The sequence below is a fragment of the Tripterygium wilfordii genome, chromosome 5, assembly GCF_013401445.1.
Source record: "Tripterygium wilfordii isolate XIE 37 chromosome 5, ASM1340144v1, whole genome shotgun sequence".
NCBI classification, from domain to species: domain Eukaryota; kingdom Viridiplantae; phylum Streptophyta; class Magnoliopsida; order Celastrales; family Celastraceae; genus Tripterygium; species Tripterygium wilfordii.
In genome coordinates, this window is record NC_052236.1 from 11766915 (window position 1) to 11787649 (window position 20735).

General features: G+C 38.5%; 5 protein-coding genes across 10 annotated transcripts; 2 read left to right on the forward strand and 3 right to left on the reverse strand.

The window, feature by feature from the left end:
* Window positions 1-1479: 1479 nt before the first annotated feature.
* On the forward strand, window positions 1480-3899 carry LOC119998984 (protein trichome birefringence-like 43). Its single transcript, XM_038846471.1, has 5 exons — window positions 1480-1765; window positions 1940-2111; window positions 2280-2455; window positions 2560-2718; window positions 3493-3899. Exons 1-5 carry the CDS (start codon window positions 1494-1496, stop codon window positions 3803-3805), a joined length of 1092 nt encoding a protein of 363 aa, XP_038702399.1. The 5' UTR covers window positions 1480-1493; the 3' UTR covers window positions 3806-3899.
* Window positions 3900-4016: 117 nt separating this feature from the next.
* LOC119998986 (probable E3 ubiquitin-protein ligase LOG2) lies at window positions 4017-7162 on the reverse strand. The gene is made up of 3 exons (XM_038846472.1): window positions 6406-7162; window positions 4873-5368; window positions 4017-4397 (listed from the first exon to the last, which is right to left on the reverse strand). Exons 1-3 carry the CDS (start codon window positions 6846-6848, stop codon window positions 4281-4283), a joined length of 1056 nt encoding a protein of 351 aa, XP_038702400.1. The 5' UTR covers window positions 6849-7162; the 3' UTR covers window positions 4017-4280.
* A 487-nt stretch (window positions 7163-7649) lies between these two features.
* On the reverse strand, window positions 7650-9438 carry LOC119998224 (aquaporin PIP2-2-like). Its single transcript, XM_038845488.1, has 4 exons — window positions 9097-9438; window positions 8711-9006; window positions 8184-8324; window positions 7650-8078 (listed from the first exon to the last, which is right to left on the reverse strand). The coding sequence occupies exons 1-4, from the start codon at window positions 9383-9385 to the stop codon at window positions 7959-7961; spliced, it is 846 nt and encodes a 281-aa protein (XP_038701416.1). The 5' UTR covers window positions 9386-9438; the 3' UTR covers window positions 7650-7958.
* Window positions 9439-12115: 2677 nt separating this feature from the next.
* On the forward strand, window positions 12116-13781 carry LOC119998196 (40S ribosomal protein S23). Its single transcript, XM_038845454.1, has 4 exons — window positions 12116-12263; window positions 13005-13160; window positions 13273-13399; window positions 13493-13781. Exons 1-4 carry the CDS (start codon window positions 12259-12261, stop codon window positions 13631-13633), a joined length of 429 nt encoding a protein of 142 aa, XP_038701382.1. The 5' UTR covers window positions 12116-12258; the 3' UTR covers window positions 13634-13781.
* A 136-nt stretch (window positions 13782-13917) lies between these two features.
* On the reverse strand, window positions 13918-20402 carry LOC119998195. Of its 6 annotated transcripts, none has more exons than XM_038845451.1 (9): window positions 19968-20402; window positions 19148-19333; window positions 18782-19060; window positions 18038-18072; window positions 17882-17947; window positions 17439-17568; window positions 16659-17335; window positions 15084-16408; window positions 13918-14618 (listed from the first exon to the last, which is right to left on the reverse strand). In XM_038845451.1, exons 1-8 carry the CDS (start codon window positions 20092-20094, stop codon window positions 16265-16267), a joined length of 1644 nt encoding a protein of 547 aa, XP_038701379.1. In that variant the 5' UTR covers window positions 20095-20402; the 3' UTR covers window positions 13918-14618; window positions 15084-16264. The 6 variants fall into 6 exon arrangements, with proteins under 6 accessions (XP_038701379.1, XP_038701380.1, XP_038701381.1 ...); XM_038845452.1 differs by having other exon boundaries at window positions 19148-19306; window positions 19968-20401; XM_038845453.1 differs by having other exon boundaries at window positions 19148-19285; window positions 19968-20399.
* Window positions 20403-20735: the final 333 nt, after the last annotated feature.

Consider the following 20735-nt stretch of genomic DNA (forward strand, 5'->3'; position numbering starts at 1 on the left):
CTTCAAAAGATTCACTTGGCTCACGTGAAAGGCCCATCATATATCTAATGGATAGCAATAGTCTCATAAGAATAGGCTGAATAGCTGTCACGACTAAAATCTCATGTCGATGTGACGGAATCCAATTGAGTATTTTATAAACAAAGTGTAGCATTTTAGCTCATCTCACATTGAAGATGAATTTTCTCAGCCTAAGAACTAATATCGACAATCCAAGAAGAACAAATTTGTGTAGACCTGTGGTCAGAGCAGACAATATCTTTAATATAATTGGATAGTGAATTTCTACAATCGGAGTACCCCAAACTCCCGTTAAATTTTTTCGAACAAATCAAAATACTATGATTTTAATTTTAGCCCACCTTATTATCACTTTTTGGCTCCACCCCTGATATTTCAATCAAAAAAATAAATGCTTCTAATTTTTTGTCCTTTATGTAGTATTTTTTAAATTTTATGAGCTTTATGCAAGATAACTTATTTGATTGTTTTTATTGGAATAAAACTTCTAATTGAGGAAATTATCTCTAATTTTCCTAATTAAATAAACATTCATACATGATTTTCTCATATGCTAGCATTTATGGTGGCGATTAGATTAATAAAATTGTTGGAGACGGGTCATCTCAATTAGTGCATCAACTGCAGGAGATTAGGATTGATTTTGCTGTGACGAGTTCTCCATAATAACAAGTTTTCCATTATTGTTTAACAACATCTCATTGCTGATTTCAATTTCAATCATGACTTGCATCAATCAATTTAACCTTATAAGGAATCTTTGCAACCAATATTGCATGAGGAGATGAGGAGGAAATTGCGCTAACACCACCGAAGGCCCGCTCACGGTAGTGACACTCTGCCTACTTTTTTTTTTTTTTTTAAACCAAAAACGACACTATATAAGTTTATCATTTGGACATATGATATGAGTTTAAACTCAAGTCATTAGACCAACGCACGCACAAGTTTTTCACCTGACGATAGTGTAACTTGGGTCAAGGCTCAACGAGTAGTCACAAGGGTATCGCTCTCAGTGATAATCGAACTCATAACCTTCCAAATTCATACGATTTGACCTCAGAGAGAGTTTCTGATGAGGGTCAACCCTAGTTTAGCTTAATAGACTACATACATGATTCCATTCTATGTGGTTGCCTTTTGATCAATAGAGTAGAACCCTATCTATGAAATTAATGTGAGGCATAAAATATAATGGAACATTTCAAATACACTCAGTCAAATCTTAGTTGATTTTAATTGATATCAATTACAATAATAGTCATTGATGTTATAATTAATATTGATTTCTTAATCAAATTCAAAATACAAGCCGGCTCTATCATCGTCATCATCCAAGCATCTATCCCAAAAATTTGGGGTCGACTACACGAGTATATTAGAATATTACCAAAAATTCACCACAAGTATAAATATGTGATTCCATACACATAGTGAGTTCCACCAACCAAACTCTCTTCCACACACTTGTCATGGGTGCTCTTGCCATTAGCGCAGCAGCAGTACTACTCCTCCTTTCTCTGTTACATGTAGAGAGTAGAAAGGGAACTGTAAAGAGCAGCAGTGTAATCGGATGTGATTATTTTCAGGGGAGCTGGGTTTACGATGATTCCGGAGATTCTCCGCTCTACCAGACACCCAATTGTCCCTTCATAGAGAAGGAGTTTGATTGCCTCAAGAACGGTCGACCAGACACAGACTATCTCAAATACAGATGGAAACCAACTCGCTGCGACTTGCCAAGGTACTTTGAGGAATTGAGCGGGGACGGGGTGTAAAAGTTGCCTCAATATGCAGGGGCGGGGGCGGCTGTGATTCGCCCCGTTGCCATCCTTATTTGAGCGACAACATTTCGATGCATTTTATACATATATTTTGTTCAAAATATTCTTAAATAAGTTACTTTGGCGATTTGTAGGTTTAATGGAAGAGATTTTCTGAGGAAACTGAAAGGGCAGAGCATCATGTTTGTGGGAGATTCATTGAGCTTGAACCAATGGCAGTCACTCACTTGTATGTTACATACGTCAGTTCCAGAGGCTAATTATACCTTAGTCAGAACTGGTGGCCTATCCACTTTCACATTCCCGGTGAGATATATACACTGATTACATGTGATTATATATATATATAACTACAATTGTCATGGGTTATTAGAGAGCACCGAGGTCTTTTTTGGGCTTAAGTACTCCTAGAAAAACAAAGCCGTGCAGGATTTCTGATAACAATTATTGATCAGCTAAACATGTATTTTGCAGAGTTACAATGTGAAGGTGATGTTTTCCCGCAATGCATTTCTGGTAGACATAGTAAGCACAAGCAGGGGACCAGTTCTGAAACTGGACTCCATTGAAGGTGGAAAACTGTGGAAGGGAATTGACGTATTGGTCTTCAATTCATGGCATTGGTGGCTTCACACGGGAAGAAAACAACCGTAATTAAGCCAATGATTATAACTATTTTTAATTAATTTTTTTTAATACTATAAAAAATTATAAATCCTTTTATGTGGTGATTAATTAATTATGTGGGGTGCAGATGGAAATTCATTGAGGAAGGGAACAAGACATACAATGACATGGACAGACTGGTAGGGTATGAGAAAGGCTTGAACACATGGGCAAGATGGATAGACACCAATGTGAATCCTTCCGGGACCAGGGTCTTCTTCCAAGGAGTTTCCCCGGATCACAACAAGTAAGTTTAACCCAAATTCTCACGAACCCCCTTCCTAATGGGTGTATAAATGTTGTTAAGACTTGTATCTCACATTGATTAGGTATAAGCTAGATCTATGAGACTAGGGCCGAGTCTTGTTCAAAGGAGCCCAAGCTAGGGCTTTGGGCACCATAAATTTTATTTAATTTTTTTAACACTTATAACCCAAAATCAGTAAAAAAAAAGTTCTAACCAGTTCCCTCCTCCCTCTTCTCTTCCCCAGGCCTCAACACTCACACACAAAACACATGAGTATCATCTCACTTTGTCAATTATTTTTTCTTTGCAATATGGCATCACTTTACAGTGCCATGGCTAGAACCAACCTTGGATGAGTCTATGAACGTAATGGTTCAAGTCAGTGAGTCATGAAATTTCCCATTGAATAAAATTGTGTAGAATTGGCGGCATTGGATGGGGTAACTTAAGCCACCACCCAGGGCCTCCAAATCCCTATGTCCCCAAATTTTAAGAAAATTATTAATATTAGTGTAGCCCAAAAATATTAATAGTAGCTCAAAGATGATGCTTATATTAGTGTAGCCCCAAATCCCTACGGCCCCTTTTTTAAAATTTGTCCAGGGCCTCTATAGACTTAGGTACATCGTGCAGACCATGCCTAATTGAGCTGGACGCACGAATTGCATGGTGCCATGGTCGATGCACGAGACCATGCCTAATTGAGCTGGACGCTCGAATTGCATGATGCCATGATTGATTTAGTTTAGTATGATTATTCAACGTTGGTTTCAGGGGCGGTGACTGGGGAGAGGCCAGTGCAAAGAACTGTGAGGGACAAACAAAACCAGTTGAAGGTGCAAGGTATCCGGCAGGTCCGCACCCGGCGGAGTTGGTGGTGGAGAGAGTGTTGCGCGGCATGTCAAAGCCTGTTTACTTGCTCAACATCACCGTTCTCTCACAACTACGAAAAGACGGCCATCCCTCCGTCTACGGCCATGGCGGCCACCGCGACATGGACTGTAGCCATTGGTGTCTGCCTGGTGTTCCTGATACTTGGAATCAACTCCTATATGCAGCTATTACTGCAAGAATACAACCTAATTGATTCATATATTTATGTTACATCTACTTTGTCTAAGAAGAATAAATTAATTTTTGATTTCATGGTTAAAGGAAATAAAAGTTGTGCTCCAATCACATCATTCTCACCAAAATGTGCAATAAACCATTGTTTTCGTCTAACATCAACGGGAATTCACCACGTGTATTTGTTTTCTCTATTCATTTCTATCCTGGATCACACATTCATCCACTGCTTCTCAACATAATCAGTACTATATTTCTTATCAAATAGCAAGTATTCAGAGGACTTGGCACTAACCACTCACACATATAAGGCATTGACTCATAAATTTGTGTATTGCCAGTATTCTCCATGTTATGCAGCATATTGATCACATTTTCCCATTTTGACCATTAGGGAAGGGAAACAGATGTGAAAATTACAAGTGAAACAAAAAGAGAGAAGAAAACAACGTGATACCATACAGCAAGCTAGCGGCAGCAGCTCATCTTCTATCTTATTCCTCATGCCCATTATTGACCTTAATCTCCAAAAGCCTCTCAACTGGTTGTCTGCAGATTGGACATCTATTTGTCTGGAACCGTAAAACCTTTGCACATCCGCCACACATGCACTGCAACACAGAGCAAGAAGCCAAAATCCAACCAAAAATGTTATATCAACCAGTCAATAAATTAGTATATAGGTTAGGGTAATAAAATTGCTGCAGTATCCAATGACAGTACCCAGCATGAAAAGAGAAATCAAAGTAATTTACTCATGTTGATATTTGCATATGAGACACTTCAGGTTTTTAATTAAATGTATAAGCTGGCTGTAAAAATCTCATTCAACCAGCTGCTGTACATCAACATACTAAATAACAGGGTCAGGACATTCTCTAAAACAAAAATACCCTTAGAAACAGATAGCTGGCAACAAGAAACTACTTCCCACTGATTTTTTTTCCTTCTTTTTCCATTTTAATGGCAACTACTCCCCATATCAGAACAAGTTTTGTGAAGATTTGGCATGGATTACTATACCAAGTCCTTTCCCTCATTTAAGAAATGTACTCCAAAAAGAGAAACAAACAATTCTTTGCATACCATGTGGCGGCAGGGAAGAAGGGTTGTGTCCCGTAGTTCTGACAGGCAAATGACACATTCTTTTCCAGGATCATTTGCATCAACGTCACCATCAACAGAGTTCCCAATGCCATATATCTCCTGCAGCTCATACCTCATCCCATTCACCCACAGAATCTGCTTCATTACCCTTGCTTGATATTCGCCTTTCTCCTTCTCAAATACTGCCTGAGTTATCTGAGAATTTGGGGATCCAGAAGTTTGGTTTTCATCTGATCCACTCTGATCAGCGGGGGATGCATCTGCCTTCACTGCCAAAGGATAGACATCCGAATCACCCTCTTTTAGTAACTGAGATTCCTCAAACATTGAGAAGTCAATTCCGGTTCCCGAGGACTGTCTGAACTTTTGGGCCAGACCTTTCTGAAAGTTTACTGTCACTGGTGCAAGCAGGTGTTCCTTCATAGGTGTCAGTTTACAATCTTCGCCTTCTTTTGCGAAAAAACTAATAGTAATGCTGTTTGTAGAGCAAACAAAACACAAATTCTATTAAGTTGAAGATCTTACAACAGGTATTTGACTTCTTACCAAGAATGTCATGCAGCGTGAATTATAAGAGAAACAATATCTATGACAAAGAAGAAATTCATTCTACCAGTACTAAAATCTGTTAAGAAACTATAACATTCTTTGAAGACAAGTATGCACTTTAAATGATTTAAAAAACGACACGAAAGTCCAACCAGTATAGAGTGTCAAATGGCCACATATGAGCACACTTCCACATACGCATTATTATCATCACAAAAAGATTAGCAAGAACGAAAGGAAATGGATCAACTGTATGTTAATCAATGAGACATTTGTAATTGCTGCTTTGGAATACTATCTCATAAGAAGTCAAGCCATGATCTCACAAAGCTCATCTTTTCTTTTCCTTTTCCCTTTTCTGGTTTAGTTTTGTCACATAATTCAGCAAGAAACTCATAGTAACTTCACAACTTTTGTTCACCCTAACACCAAGCCAAGTCCAAAAACACATTGTCTGACAATATTGTATTATGTCCAACTGTGTATCCTATTCACCTTATCCTCAACCCGGTTACTTCATCCGCATAGCAAACTTGATTACCTTAGCTTTACATTCTGACTTCTAATTACTCTAAATTTTAACCTGCAAGTTCTATTGTTTATACTTTGTAAGATCCAGGTTTTAACTCCAATCCCACATCCTGACCTTGGAGATAATCTTCAAACAGCAAAGCATTCAAAATTGAAACCTAACTCATCCAGGTTTAAGCTCATATGTGTTTATCCGCATGCAAGCATGCTTCAACAAATAGCTATAAAAATTGAAATTATAGCATTCAAAAGACAGCAAAGATCCTAAAAAACCCAGTTCAAACATCAGCAGTCATAAACTTTGAGGTCAACCATCCATTAAACAGGTTCCCTCCATAAACTAATGAGAAACAATATCAAAATCAATACTGAAACACATCAAGAGTGATAAAACACAGAAGACAGATCCATATAGAATAAAACCAAAATTACCTCCCGGATACAGTGGCATCGAACGTGAACGCGACAAGGAACTTCCCAGGATTCTCATCGTCTGGTTCGAGCCGCAAGGTCTCCTTCTTGATATTAACATCATTACGTATTGTGACAGCCTTCTGGTGCTCGACGTAAGGCGCCGGGGGCTGCATCATGGGCCCACAAGGGTATCTCCCCCAATGGCCCGGTTCCATCCGGTGATGGTGGTCGTACGGAGCCGGAAGTGGCATCGGCATAGAGGGCGGCGGAGGCGGATAGTGTCCCGGGTACTGGTAGTACGGTGGAGGGTTAGGGTTCGGGTACGGCGTGGCCGCTGCGAATACGTAACGATTCGCCGAGATTTCAGGCTGAGGAGGCCCGGTGGGCGGCGGCGGGGGATGGTTCCTCCGACTACCATATCTCCGGCGACCATGCCCGCCGCTGCTGCCTGAATTACCCATTCCCCCTCTCTCTCTCCGTTCTTACAGAATCCGCTAACAAAACAACATAAAAAATAAAACAGAAATTCTATAAATGGCAAAAGAATCTGCACTTGGTTTCTTGCCCTGCTCAGTTACTCAGTCTCTGAGGGAAGATTTGGTAGCGCAAGAGAGAGAAGAAAGGAGAAGAAGATGAAGATTGCGATAATGGGTTGCGTGATTACTGATTAGTATGGAGTGGGGATGGAGGGGGTATAATGCGATTGCCCACTGTCCAACACCAAATCCACTGGCACCATCACCATGGATGGGCGAGAGAGATTATGCTAAAGCGAATGTGATCTCTTTTTTCTTTTCTTTTTTATTATTTAAATTAATTAATTTTATCTTCACTAACTTGCTAACTTTTCTTATTACCAAAAATGACAATGTGCACAAATTTTATTTTTGGGAAATCCAAAATCAAATTGAAAAATTATATTGCACAATTTTTTGCATTCATTTTCCTTTCAAGAAATACACAAACTTAGTTCGGAAATTTTGAATTGATATTGATTTGGTTTGATTGATTAATTGGTTAGAATGGTCAGCTTAATTATCATGAAGTGATTATTTGAATATTTGATTATTTTTCGATGACCTGCACGGGATAAAGAGTAAACTATGGAGTCTTCGAGTTGTTTATTGAAAGACTTTCGAACGTAAATAAGTTTAAATGTTATGAAGAAAATGGAGAATGATCAACCGAACTCTTCATCTTTTTTTAATAGTCAAAAATTGTAAGTACGGAGGCCTTTGGATAATCTAATTTTGACAAGGAAATGCATTCAAGAGCCATTTTTTTTTTTTCTAAAATTTATTCCTCCACAGTAAACCTCCAAACATTGAATCTACTCTCACATATCACTTGGAATGAGATCTTTAACTAAGCAGCAAACATAGCAAATAACAACATCAGGCACAAATAAAACGAGTGCCTATCACACAAAGGTGATACCATTGACATCCAACCACTAACATTAATATACAAAGCCTTGATACAAAATACAACTCAAGTCCTTCCACCATAACACCATTGATTATTTGATTTCAAATGGTCAATGGAAGAGCTGGTGAAGCATATTCTCAAATTCACATGTTGGAGGAGCTCCTGAAGGAACCAAGGGCCTTAATTGCACCAGCTCTCAAGATGAACTGGTGATAGATTGCAGCAATGGCAGCACCAATGAAGGGTCCAACCCAGAACAACCACTGCACCAATTATATCAGAAACAACAATTCAATCATCAATCAGCAAATTGGGTACCTTAATTAGAGACAAAAGTTAAGTAATTTCAAGGAATTAAAGACACATACTTGGTCATCCCAAGCTTTGTCATTGTTGTATATCACTGCAGCTCCAAAACTCCTTGCAGGGTTAATACCAGTGCCAGTGATGGGAATTGTGGCCAAATGCACCATGAATACAGCAAACCCAATTGGAAGTGGTGCCAATACCTTTAATTTCAATTCAAAAACACATCAATCAATAGTTATCAAGTATTAAGACAAAGAAAAAGTGGTACTAAAATTTTTGGTTTCTCAAATAATTGATTGGATTCATCCAACTTGGTCACCGAAGTTAAACGTTCCAACTTGAGAATTCAAAATTAATTTTTTTTTTGGTCGATTTTCGACTATTCTAGTAGTCAAAACAGTGAAAAATTTGCCCGCTTGCATATTAGAATAATTCTCAATTTTGAGTTCCCATATTAGACCATGTGAACAACCCATAACTGAGTTGGAAATTGAGAACTTTTTGAATAACCAAAAGTTGCATTACTCCGGGAAAATTTTTTTGGAAAAAAAGATGGTGAACAGGAGGGTAGGAATTCTGTACATACAGGAATATGTGAGTCTCTTGCGTTCCTCTTGGGGTCAGTAGCGGAGAAGACAGTGTAAACAAGAACAAAAGTGCCAATGATCTCTGCACCCAATCCAGTGCCGGTGCTGTACCCATCAGCGAGCTCGTTAGCTCCACCACCGTATCTGGTGTAGTAGGCCTTCTGGAAAGCCTTCACAAGCCCACATCCGCATATGGCTCCCAAACACTGGGCCGCCATGTACAATATTGCCCGGATCAGTGACACCTTCCTGGCCAAGAAAAGCCCAAACGTCACCGCCGGGTTAATATGGCCTCCTGCAATTACGGTCATATCAACAAACACTTGAGCTTCACTCTTACACACAATCTTCAATCAATGGATTAACAATTCAATTTCAAACTGACCTGAGATTCCGGCGGTGCAGTAGACAAGGACGAAGATCATGCCACCGAACGCCCATGCGATGCCGAGGATTCCAACGCCGCCGCACGGGTCGGCGTTATCTATTTGGCTCTTGTAGCCAATCACTGTTAAAACAGTTATGTACAAGAATAAGAGTGTGGCTATGAACTCGGCGATTACGGCTCTGTATAATGACCATTGGGTGAGCTCCTCGGCGTCAATTAGAGGTGCTGGTGGTGGGTCTTGATAGTCCTTGGATTGGAATCCTGAAGCTTCAATGTCCTTGGCCATGGCTTCTCTGCTGCTGAGTAGTGAATTGAGTGGTTGATGTTGAATGGTGAAGAAGAGTAGTGAGGGGGTTTATTTATTGAGTGAGTAATGGTTGGGTATGGCTTAGCTGGACCGCCCCATTCAATATGTGGCTCCACTTCACTTTATTTTTTCCAAGATGGTTCTAGTCATGTCCAAAGTAGTCATTGATTGCTTCTCCTATGAACATTTAACAATGATCATGACTTGAGACATGGGGACTGTAAATTCCTTTTCATTTAAGGGTGTATGGAGTCGGAAAATTCTGAGTCCGATTTCTATTGTGATTAATATTCTTGTTCGTTTTCTATTGAGATTGATATTCTTGTGGTCAAGTATTGAGTTTTGAGTCAATTTATCATGATGTCAAATGAAAAACATTAGGATAGCAGGTAGACGCATATCTAATATTCGATCGATAAGCTTTTCAATAAATAAAAAAGAGTTTTCAATTGATTTAAATCATGACATCATCAAACCCTCTCGATGTGATTAGCATTGGATTTGCTAAAATGATCTAGGGCCATTAAAAAAATTATCAAAATCGAAATCGACTGTAATCAAATTGATTGATCGACTTTTTTATAAAATAAAATTACATATTTCTCCTCTAAAAATTGAACCGAACAAAAAATGATAAAATTGACCGCTTAATCCGTTATATTCATATAAATTTTTTTAAAAAAAAATCGATCGAAACCGATTACAAACACCCCTAAAAGATCAGCATGTTCTTAACATTCTTTGTTAGTTTACTAGATCGTTCTTTGTATTACTAGACTTTTTTTTTGGTAGTTCAATGAGTCAAAGTTTGTCTCCAGAAATTTCCAGGATCAAGAAAGCAAACGTAGAATGAGAAATAATGCGACGTCGTTTATGTTTTATAGAAGTGGTCGATATCTTGCCACGTTTCACAGACGACTGTTCGCGGGACCTACCATGATACGTGGAAGACAATTGACAGGTCAAAAATTCACGTGGTTTTTGTGACGTTTTAATGGGCGCCCAAACCGACCACATGTCACTATCCACTTTGCGGCCACTACCACCGTCCACCCAACTCAGTCTCATGCAATCATGTCCGTTTGTCATCTTAGCCATTCATTTCCTGCCACGCTTGCCTGCTCCACCGTCCCTAAGTTTGTGCTAATATAATATAGTTCGAGAATTCTCTAACCAACATATCCATAATCCATTAGATAATTGGGCAAGTTTTAACCTAGGACCGTCAACCCATCCCGTTTCGCGTTGACGACGATTAAGATCGACCCGAAACTCATGCAAAAAATAACGTCAAAACTGCTAGATATAAGAGTTAAACTTGGGATCTATCGCATTTGTAAACAGTTACCACAATCAACCATAATTTATTTTATTTTAAATAATAATATCCTTAATCATCAATTGTACTCATCCAAGCCTTGATTTTAGTTTTCTATCTCCTCCTAATCATTTTTTTATCACTGATGAAGGGGATGAGAGAGGTTCGAACTCGAGATACGATATATATAAGTGTCATATGAGCTACTCGTGATTCTCCATCTCCACCTAATCCTAATGTGTGTTATTTTGCTCATTCCTTCACTTATTTTAATTTTCATTATTGATGATAAAATACAGTTTACTTCGGGTTTTTTTTTCCGGTTTTGAGTTCGGTACAAAAGGAAGAAACAAAATAAAATGTATTATTGGGCCCACATCATATAAAGCCTTCAAGCCGAACCCACTTTCTCCTTCAACGTTACTTCCAATATACGGGGCTTCCATTTTTATCTTTGAGTCCGGCCCAATAACAATTATGAGGTTAGCATAGGCCCAACCCCAATCGAAAGAAATTAGACCATCTCCTCTCCATATATAATTATCTCTCTCTTAAACACATTCAATTCTTTTGAATAATTCGATCAACAACAAAAAATTCTCCCTGAATTGTGAAGGAGAAATCGATGGAGTGAGACACAACAGGTGATCATCGGGTCGATCTTTCAAGTTTTGAGTCCGCCCCAAACAGTATTCAACACGGTTGAAGTTGTTTACAAGCTTTATATATGCTTAAAAATTTCCGCCTAATTCAACCTAAACCTTAGTTATTTTACTTGGGAGTGACAAAAATCGGTTATGGGTCAGACAACAACATTGTTTACGAATTTTTTACATGTTCAGACCCTAAATCAGATTGAATTTCATACGTACTTAATTAACCAAACCCAAATGATAAAAATTCGGACAATAACCTAATTCAGATCAAGGTTCGGACAAGATTTATGTGTTTGGGTCCGAACCCGGATTTAACTGGACAAAATTTTTATGTTTGGACTCAGATTTCGAACATATAACTTATATCCAAATTCAATTTAATCCAAGTATAAAAAATTCGGTCATCTAGACCATAAAGAATTTTCCCACCACAAAATTTTTACTCTTCCAAACTAAAGAGAATTAACTAACCGATTTTAAAAGTAATGGCATGTCCAGTTCCTAAGCCTCCCTCACTTCGCTTTGAAATAATGTGCATCTCGTGTGTGTTTTCCCTTTTATTTTTTTGAAAACGGGAGAGAGATGCACATCAGCTAGTGGCTCGGGTGTGTTTTTCTCTTTTTTTACTCTCTCTTGCTTGCATATAAAAAAAAAAAAGTTAAAAAGAGTTGACTAGGGTTTCTATATTTAAAGCGTTGTAGCCCATTTTTTAGGCCCAAATTCCAGGCCCAGCTGCTTAACATAACTATTTCGATCTCTATATAAGCGGAGCAACTACTTCATCAGTAGGGTTACTTAGGGTTCTTGCTTTGTAGCCGCTGCTACCTGCATTTCGGAGCTCGTAGAACCCTCGTCGCAGTCGAAGAACTTCAGCAATAATGGGGTATGAATCCTTCCCTAGATTTATCTCTGCAAATGTCCGCATGTTTGTGGCGAATATGATGCACTATCGTTTGATGTCTGGAATCTTGGATTCATGTTAATTTGGCGAACTAAGCTCAGGTCGGGAGGCTTTCAGTGTTACTGTGGAAAGCGTTTCAGTTTTGGATTTAACTCACTTCCATTTTTTTACTTCATCGGAGTATTTTTTTTTCCATTTAACTGGAAGAGAAGCAATTGTTATAGTTAATTGGTGCGAGAAAGCCTTCAATATTTTGAATTCGTTGATAAATTCTTTATTGACTGATTTATACGAACTGTTTGTTAACATGGATTGCTAGATTATTTGCCTTCTATATGGAGCGATTTGTAAGAACTGCTAGTGAAAATGAATTGCTAGAGTCCTTGCCATACACTTTAGATCTGTTATCGTAAGACTGAATTTCAGAAGAAAGATCGTGCAAGGATATATGTATATGTTCTAATCCTCTTCTGTAGTTTGCAATGGTCACTGGAATTGTTTCTTTATGTAGCATATTAAGATTGTCATTTTTTGTTTTTTTGTTTTAAGTTGGTTTGTGGTGAAGTCATTAGACTGATAAAAAGTCTTGAAAACTGATATTTGAGTCTGTATCATTCTAAGTTACCCGGCTCACATTTGTGTGATCTACGACGACAAGATAGTTTTTTTTTAGTTGTTTCTCTTGTTAATTTTGTTTCGCAAATAATTGCCTTAATATGACAGGAAGACACGTGGTATGGGAGCTGGTCGCAAGCTCAAGTCCCACCGCAGAAGGCAAAGGTGGGCTGACAAGGCATACAAGAAATCCAATCTTGGTAATGAATGGAAGAAGCCATTTGCTGGGTCTTCCCACGCTAAAGGCATTGTCCTTGAGAAGATGTGAGACCATATCAGACTATTGTTCCCATGTTTCAAATTGTTTAGCTATAAATTTAATACGACCTCTTGGAAATTTAATATTAACTCACCATAACTGTTTTTGAATGTGCAGCGGTATTGAGGCTAAGCAGCCAAATTCTGCTATTAGAAAATGTGCTAGAGTGCAACTAATCAAAAATGGAAAGAAGATTGCTGCATTTGTTCCCAATGATGGTTGCTTGAACTACATAGAAGAGAATGTAAGTAACAAGATACAATTGATTATAAAATTTGGCTTGTTTGATTTTCTGTTCTTTAGTTTATACTTATTGTGAGGTCAAATGTGGCTGTAGGATGAGGTGTTGATTGCTGGATTTGGACGTAAAGGGCATGCTGTGGGTGATATTCCCGGTGTACGATTTAAGGTTGTGAAGGTGTCTGGTGTTTCGCTTCTTGCTCTCTTCAAGGAGAAGAAGGAGAAACCGAGGTCTTAAATTAGCAATGGAGAAGTTTTCTGTTAGTTTTGAAAGACTTGGAATGTTACTTGTTGCCAATGAGTTTATCTTATTTCCATTTAATATATTGCATCTTCTGGTGATTTCCCCTTCTAGTATCAAGAAACTAATTTACTAATTCAAATTAGTGGAGCTTCAAGATAAATGCTTTGATGGTTTGTAAACTTCGGATGTACGCACATGAGCGTGAACTGAGAAGTTGGCTGACCTTGCTGTTCATTAACCTGCAACTCATTCCTTTAAATACCTTGGTTGATGGTTAACCATAGACTTGACTCTAGTGCAAGATGACTTTGAATGTGATACCTAGAAACTGTTCAAGAGGCTTTGTTTCAGGTGGGTTGGCTGATGAAAGTCCGAGAGAGAGCCTGTAGCCGCAGTTGGGAGGGACTTGGGTGAGTGATCTTCGCTTGGTCTGATATAACCCTGCAGCTGGGGAAGCCCTGCCAATCCAATTGGGTATACCTGAAGCGATCGACAAAGGCGAGGCAACGAGAAGAGAATAGTTGAAGGAGACTCCGAGGTAGTAGTCATAGCAGCGATCAACAATCCTAGTCTAGTGGAGAACTGGGAGATCAATCCAATCATCAAGACCATTGAAGTAGAGCTCACCGGTCATTATTATATTCAACATAGTGAAAAACATACATTTCATGTAAAAAATGACTTGATTGAAACAAAATCAACATAGTAAAAAACATACATTTCATGTAAAAAAATGGCATCTATGACATTGATGAGGAAGACTCTTATTAAAAATGTACAAAAAATAAGAAGATAAATTATTAATGCAGTATAAAATATATGCTTTGAAAGAGTTTTCCTTGCGCTTGCGCTCCAGCAACGAGTGGTCAAAAATCATTTCAGATACACTTTACATTACTATTCCAGGCAATGCCAGTCGGGAACTTGATCAGCTTCAGATATTCTGTGGGATCATACCTTTCCTCTTGCCAACTCTTAACTGCATAACATCATAATGTATGAGTGAGGAGACAAGGATCAAATAAATTTTAATTGGAGAACATCCTAATCGATTGATCGTTTGCAGCCTACCTTAGAGAAGTTGTTTCCAACTCATGGAAGAAGGAAAAAAAAAGTAAACCTAGAACATTTATGAAGTTCAAAACAATTTCTATATCTGCTACTTTCAATATGTTTTACCAAATGCACCCTATAAAAGAAAAGAAAAGGTTCAGGGACAAAGCTCCCATTATAATGGAGTGTTCAAGAAAGATGATGAGTCTAACTTCTGCAATGCGGAAAGTTACGTAGGTTGCGATGAAACAAGCTCATAATGACCATCATGGGTTTAAAGTTGCGAGTGTCTAGACAATTCTAACATGGCAACAAACTTTTGACTTTGTTTTCTAGAATAGAGTCTATACAAGGCTACAAGCATACTTGAGAAAAATACAAACTCATGTACCTTTGAGAAGAACTGACACTGGAATGTCGCACCATCTTTAGCTGTTTTCTGTCAGATTTCTCTTAAAAACATAAGGCATCTATCTTTTCTACCTCTGCCACTATCAATCCTGATGAAGCACCAAACGATCCGTCCTGATTGCAGAAAGAATCCTTTGCTGAAAGAGGTTTCCTAACATTGGCTGTAATTTCAGATGTTCTAGGTGAATTTGACATCTCTTGCATAGAGTTATCCTTACTGCTTTGATTAACTTGATCTGGAGAAAGGGAATCAGTTATTAATTCTTTGTGATTGTCCATACTGATATTCAAAGCTCCAACTTGTTTGCACAAATCATCAACTTGATCTACAAGACAAGCTTTTTCTGAATCATTTTTCATATAACTTGGGCAATATATTGCACCTTCATCTGCTTTATGAGGTGGGGGTACCTTCTCAGTGACACAAATGAAACTTGGACCACCAGAAATATCATCTCCCTCGTTGGTAGGGGTAATCTGGATACTATTGACATGGGTAACATCTTTGCTATCTGTCTGTGGTGCATTGTTCATAGCACCTAGGCTGCCATCCTTTTCCAAATGTACAACTTCTATAGCAATATCACATCCTTTAGATCCACCTACCTCTGTTGTCAATTTGCTATCTCCACTTTCTGATGTTGATGCTGACTTTGAGAACTCTAAAAAAGTATTGTCATTACTACTTAAATTAACTTGATCCGGAGGAAGGGAACGACTGATTAACTCTTTGTGATTGTCCATACTGATATTCAAAGCTCCAACTTGATTACTACGAGAATTTTCTGAATCATTACCTTCATCCGCTTTATGAGGTGTGGTTGCTCCCTTGTTGGTAGGGGTAATCTGGATATTACTGACAAAGGTTACACCCTTGCAAGCCTGTAATGCATTGTTTAGAACATATAGGCTGCCAACCTTTTCCAAATATGCGTCATCTATAGCTACGTCAAATACTTGAGATCCACCTACCTCAGTAGTCAACTTGCTACCTTTACTAGTTCTGGGCGATATTTTCTCCTGAATTTTTGGAGACAAGTGAGGACTACCTCTGACATTTTTTTTAGCGGTAAGGACTCTGGAACATTCCTGAAGAGGTGAATGCAAACCATGCTTTATGCTCAAGGCAGTTTGCTGAGCATCAGGTTTGGTTCTCACAACTTATGATTTAGCTCTGGCAGGTTGAATCTTTCCAATCTTTCCCAAACTTTGGCTGACACTTGCTGCCCCTGTTTTAAGAAAGCCAGTGGGAGAACCAGAATGAGAGGGCATGCTTCCACTGGGAGAGCGTAATGCTGATTTCATCTGCATAACATAAAAAAATTAGTATAAAAGTAGCATGTTAAAAATCTCAGGAAACGATAATACCAACAAAACGGGGGAAAGGTAAATATGAAGGTGATTTTTCCGGCATATAGATTTCTCCATATTTAGAGCAAGCATCTTCCAGGAAACCTTTCTAGTCCATACATTCTTCCGAGGACCTATTTTGACTCCTGTTGAAAGAAAGTGTTTCTATTTCGTTCATGCAATGAGTAGGGAAATCACTACTGACCCCATCAAAGAAGCCCATTTTTGGTGATGGCATTCGTAGGCCGGTGGGTTTTGTTGAAGCTGGTTGAACAAGTCCACGAGTTCCTCTTGAACCTTTCTTTACACAATCTTCCATAGAACCAGACCTCTGAGAATCAAGGCTATCTGAGCCTTGGTCATTCAAGCGCTTTTGAGCATTTGAGCCTTGAAGAGTATCACCACCAGCAGAGGCTCGTTTTCCACTGCTAGTGTCAAGGCTAGTTCTTGAAATGTTAGACCTTTGATTAGCAGCAGATGATGAAGATGATTCTAAGGACCATTCACTGATAGAGCTAGCAGGTGATATGCTAGGAGAGTTTTCGGTTACAGACGTCAAATAAGATGAAACACGTGAGGTTCCCGACTGATCCTTCTTTATGGAAGTTATTCTTGATGGACTTTCAGTGGTCCGATCATGGGTAGAAGGATTACGAATTCTGGAGTCATTTTTCCTTGTCACTGATTTCAAAGAAGATTTACTGCTGCTGTCTGCTGAAGTACTTCCAGCGCTATCTACTGAGGAATGCAACGTTTTTAGCACTGTTCTCGATGCTACTGATGAACTGGCACTAGATTTCGGAGGAGCTCTAGGCTTAGGCACTGTATATCTTAAACCACCAGAAGCAGGCTGCCTCAATGTTGGAGCCCCTTTCACAGCAGCTAAATAAATTGTATGTAAAGTCAAGTCAACTACATCTGACAAAAAGACTAAAAGCAAGTCGTCTCTAAGAAAGATAAGTGCACAAACTGGATTTCAAATTACCAGTGGAAGCTTTTGCATTATCTTTGTCCGTTTTGAGATTGTTAGTGCTCAACGAAGCCCTCTTGGTTGATGCTATTGAGATAGGAGTAACCCTGCCCAACATCTTTGGTGGTTTACACAACTCGCCGGACTGTAAAACATGATTGCTGAACATCAGTGTCAAAATTTAAGACCATGATGCCATACCACATCTGTAGCCTGCCTATACAATAGCCATTAAACTGCAGAAAGATTTAATTATCACATTTTCGACAAAAATGTATAAAGTTAAATCAGCTTGAAATAAAAATAAATAAATAAATAAACAGATAGACTGCCTGATATTCTAAATACAATTAGCAAATTCCTAGCATATCCATGGTAGCTACTCATATACCACAGCATAACTATCACAAAACATTCAGCTAGTAATGAAAAGATGCATGGGAGCAAGAAAATGGAACCTGTTTTGATGTTTTCCCTGCTCCATGCGTTCCCACATTTGGCTTCTTGGCTGCAACTTTGAGCTTCTGAAGTTGCAGAAAAATTTATTTAAGACATGCAAGAAATTTAGAAATATCACATAAAACTCAAATCAGCTAGCAATCAGCTGAACACACCTTACCTTGAGAAGGAAGGCTCACCTCCTTTGAAGCTGAAAGAAAATTTACAGTGCGTTTGGGAGAAGATCAGTAAAAGTACACAGCAAAGGTTAATTGACTTAATATCTCAAGAAAGATAGGATAGCTAACTTTCTAAATATATAGAAATGCTCATAAGAAAGAGAGCAAGAGCATGCAATATTAAGTATATTTTTACCCAATCCTAATGTCGTACAAAAGATCAAAGCATTAATTTGAAGTACTTTATTGGATGCATATTGGAATGTTGCAGGATTAGGGGAAAAAAGAGAGTATATGTCATGGCTTTTCCTTATTTCCTCGCAAGTAACTTTTTATGTATTAAGTCCATCTGAGGAAAAAGAAAATAACATATTAACAGTAGGGATCATCTTTGCGATGTTTCTAAAAAGAACCTGTTATACTTTGTCAAAAGTAGTGGAGAAAAATGCATGGGAAGGATATTCAAAAGAGATGGTGATGTCAGAGGAGCAGTTGGTGTCACCAATTGTAGCAGTGAATGCAGTAGCTAGTTGCTTGATACAAAGATTGTTGTAAGTAGTTGTAAAATGAAGGAGGGGTGGCAGCAGCGAGAATAGAGGATGGCTTTGTCAATTGTGATGACACAAAAAGAGTTAAGGTGGATTGCTAAAGTAGAACCCCAAGCAGAACCCCACATAATTTCACTAGACTGCAACAACGGTCTTCTCTCCTATATCAAGAGGAGAAATAAAAAGTACTTACCAGGAAGGTCTGGAGCTTCTGATCCTACTTTACTGCTTAAATTTGTTGTATTCTTAACTTTGCTGGATTTCTGGATGGAAGCTCTGATGTCTTCAAATAAATCACACTCAAGATTTTCTAGTGTCAAACTATCACTTTCTATTGTAGATAACGATTCTGTGGACCGATGCAATTCCTCTTGAATTCCAGGTAATACTTGTTTTTCGCCCTTTTCAGTGCCTCCAATCATGTTAGATAACTCATCAGAGTTCAGAAAACCTGAGCCCCCAGAAATTATGTCTGCAATTTTGAATATAATTGGAAGAAAAGAAAAAGAGCGAACCAAGTTCCAATATTCAAAATGCAAATAGAACTATAGAAGTGCACCTGCGCTTGTAAAGAAAGCACTGTCCCAGGCTAAACTTTTCCGCAAGTTATACTTCCCACTTTTCCTTATCCTTTCCCGTGATTGTGGTTGAGCTACTTGTTCCCCTGAAGGCTCTTCATGGCATCCTACTGAGTTATCTACATTGTTGGCATCCACAACTTCCAAGAATTCAACCCGAAGATTTTCTGAGCATTGAAATTTCCAAAAAAAAAAGAAGGAAAAAAAAAAATACAGATGGAAGAAAAAAAGTTCTGGAACATAATTATTTGTAAACGCAAATAAAGGGCCAATATTGATCCTAATTGGCATACATCGATGAGTGACAGAACTTCTAGGGATACCAGAAATCATTTCAAGCTTTCCAACCAATATATAAATGAACTATTGACTGCAACAAACTGCATTGCCAATTATTAGCTAGTGGATGAGTTCCAATCTCGAAAATTTACTGAAAAAATAGTTTTAAGTTTAGTCTCAGTCAAGGAGATAATTATGGTTTAACTCACATCTACAGCATGCCCAGTTGGAGACATTTAGAAGTGTATATGTAGACACATGTTCGTGATTTAAATGAGAACAAAGGGGCTCAAACTCGACACCAGTTTCTGTTTGAATCCAAGCAAAACCATGCGAACAGAAGAAGAATAAAACACTAAAGCCCCCCGCATTAATCGAATCCTAAAAAAATAATTCACCGCCTAGTTTCCACTAGCAACCAAATGTACGAGTGACAGCGCCGCTCAGCTTCATATCACAATTAAACGCAAAAAGGAACCATTCAGTGATATGTTTAAGAAAACAAATCCAACAAATAAGAACCTGAGGATTGCTGATGCTGCGGATCACGAGCAGGAAAATTCTTGACGAGAAAATCGTCCTCGCACGAGATGTCGATGAGACTAAGCCCATTCACTTCGAGATTGATATTTTTCTCAGAATCCTCCATCTGAAGAAATGAAATTCACAGATCGAACAGAAATTAGGTTATCGTGGAAGGAACGATTGCGCTGCCGGTTTCTGCAAATGAGGACGAGAAGTGGGAGGGGGAGAGGTTTTTCAAACTTTGGAGAAGAAGAGCGCGTCTGGGCCTGAAAGGCCGTTAAAAGGCTTAAAGTGTACGATGGGCTCCCATGACCAAGCACCCGAAAAAAGATGGGCCAAACAGAGCCAGCCCAGGCCTAGTGGAAGGAAGGCCTATGGTCAGCTGTCGTGGGCCATTATCTACACTCTTGGCCTAAAACCCGCATGATTTAATCCTTCAAAAGTCTCTAATTTGTTCGCTTACACTAAGCCGATGCGAAAGTTTCCAACAAGTAGACTATACGAAGGTCATTAAGATCGAGTCTATTCTCTATTACCATGTTATAAAATTTGAAGAATTCAAGAGGGTGAATTATACAAAAAGTCATTAGGAATATCATGTTATAATCTGCCTCTGAAACAATGGGAATGTCCAAAGCTCTAGTGATATTTATTGGAAGAAAACAACTACAGCCTTCAACAGTAACACAAATAATTATTATGTTACAGAAGCAAATTAAACCTAATCTCAAAGATCAACAATACTTATGTGACACTTCCACCCTA

What these genes read in the sequence shown, in the direction of transcription:
- LOC119998984 (XM_038846471.1), top strand. Translation starts at nt 1,494, where the DNA reads ATGGGTGCTCTTGCCATTAGCGCAGCAGCAGTACTACTCCTCCTTTCT. An exon ending in ACTCGCTGCGACTTGCCAAG is followed by an intron (nt 1,766 to 1,939) that starts GTACTTTGAGGA and finishes GGCGATTTGTAG; the next exon opens with GTTTAATGGAAGAGATTTTC. An exon ending in GTTTCCCCGGATCACAACAA is followed by an intron (nt 2,719 to 3,492) that starts GTAAGTTTAACC and finishes CGTTGGTTTCAG; the next exon opens with GGGCGGTGACTGGGGAGAGG.
- LOC119998986 (XM_038846472.1), bottom strand. Translation starts at nt 6,848, where the DNA reads ATGGGTAATTCAGGCAGCAGCGGCGGGCATGGTCGCCGGAGATATGGT. An exon ending in GATGCCACTGTATCCGGGAG is followed by an intron (nt 5,369 to 6,405) that starts GTAATTTTGGTT and finishes CTCTACAAACAG; the next exon opens with CATTACTATTAGTTTTTTCG. An exon ending in TTCTTCCCTGCCGCCACATG is followed by an intron (nt 4,398 to 4,872) that starts GTATGCAAAGAA and finishes TCTGTGTTGCAG; the next exon opens with TGCATGTGTGGCGGATGTGC.
- LOC119998224 (XM_038845488.1), bottom strand. Translation starts at nt 9,385, where the DNA reads ATGGCCAAGGACATTGAAGCTTCAGGATTCCAATCCAAGGACTATCAA. An exon ending in CTGCACCGCCGGAATCTCAG is followed by an intron (nt 9,007 to 9,096) that starts GTCAGTTTGAAA and finishes CCGTAATTGCAG; the next exon opens with GAGGCCATATTAACCCGGCG. An exon ending in CAAGAGACTCACATATTCCT is followed by an intron (nt 8,325 to 8,710) that starts GTATGTACAGAA and finishes TTGAAATTAAAG; the next exon opens with GTATTGGCACCACTTCCAAT.
- LOC119998196 (XM_038845454.1), top strand. An exon ending in GGCATTGTCCTTGAGAAGAT is followed by an intron (nt 13,161 to 13,272) that starts GTGAGACCATAT and finishes TTGAATGTGCAG; the next exon opens with CGGTATTGAGGCTAAGCAGC. An exon ending in TGAACTACATAGAAGAGAAT is followed by an intron (nt 13,400 to 13,492) that starts GTAAGTAACAAG and finishes ATGTGGCTGTAG; the next exon opens with GATGAGGTGTTGATTGCTGG.
- LOC119998195 (XM_038845448.1), bottom strand. Translation starts at nt 19,499, where the DNA reads ATGATTTCTGGTATCCCTAGAAGTTCTGTCACTCATCGATGTATGCCA. An exon ending in GCCTTCCTTCTCAAGGTAAG is followed by an intron (nt 17,948 to 18,037) that starts GTGTGTTCAGCT and finishes CTGCAACTTCAG; the next exon opens with AAGCTCAAAGTTGCAGCCAA. An exon ending in CAGGGAAAACATCAAAACAG is followed by an intron (nt 17,569 to 17,881) that starts GTTCCATTTTCT and finishes CATGTTTTACAG; the next exon opens with TCCGGCGAGTTGTGTAAACC.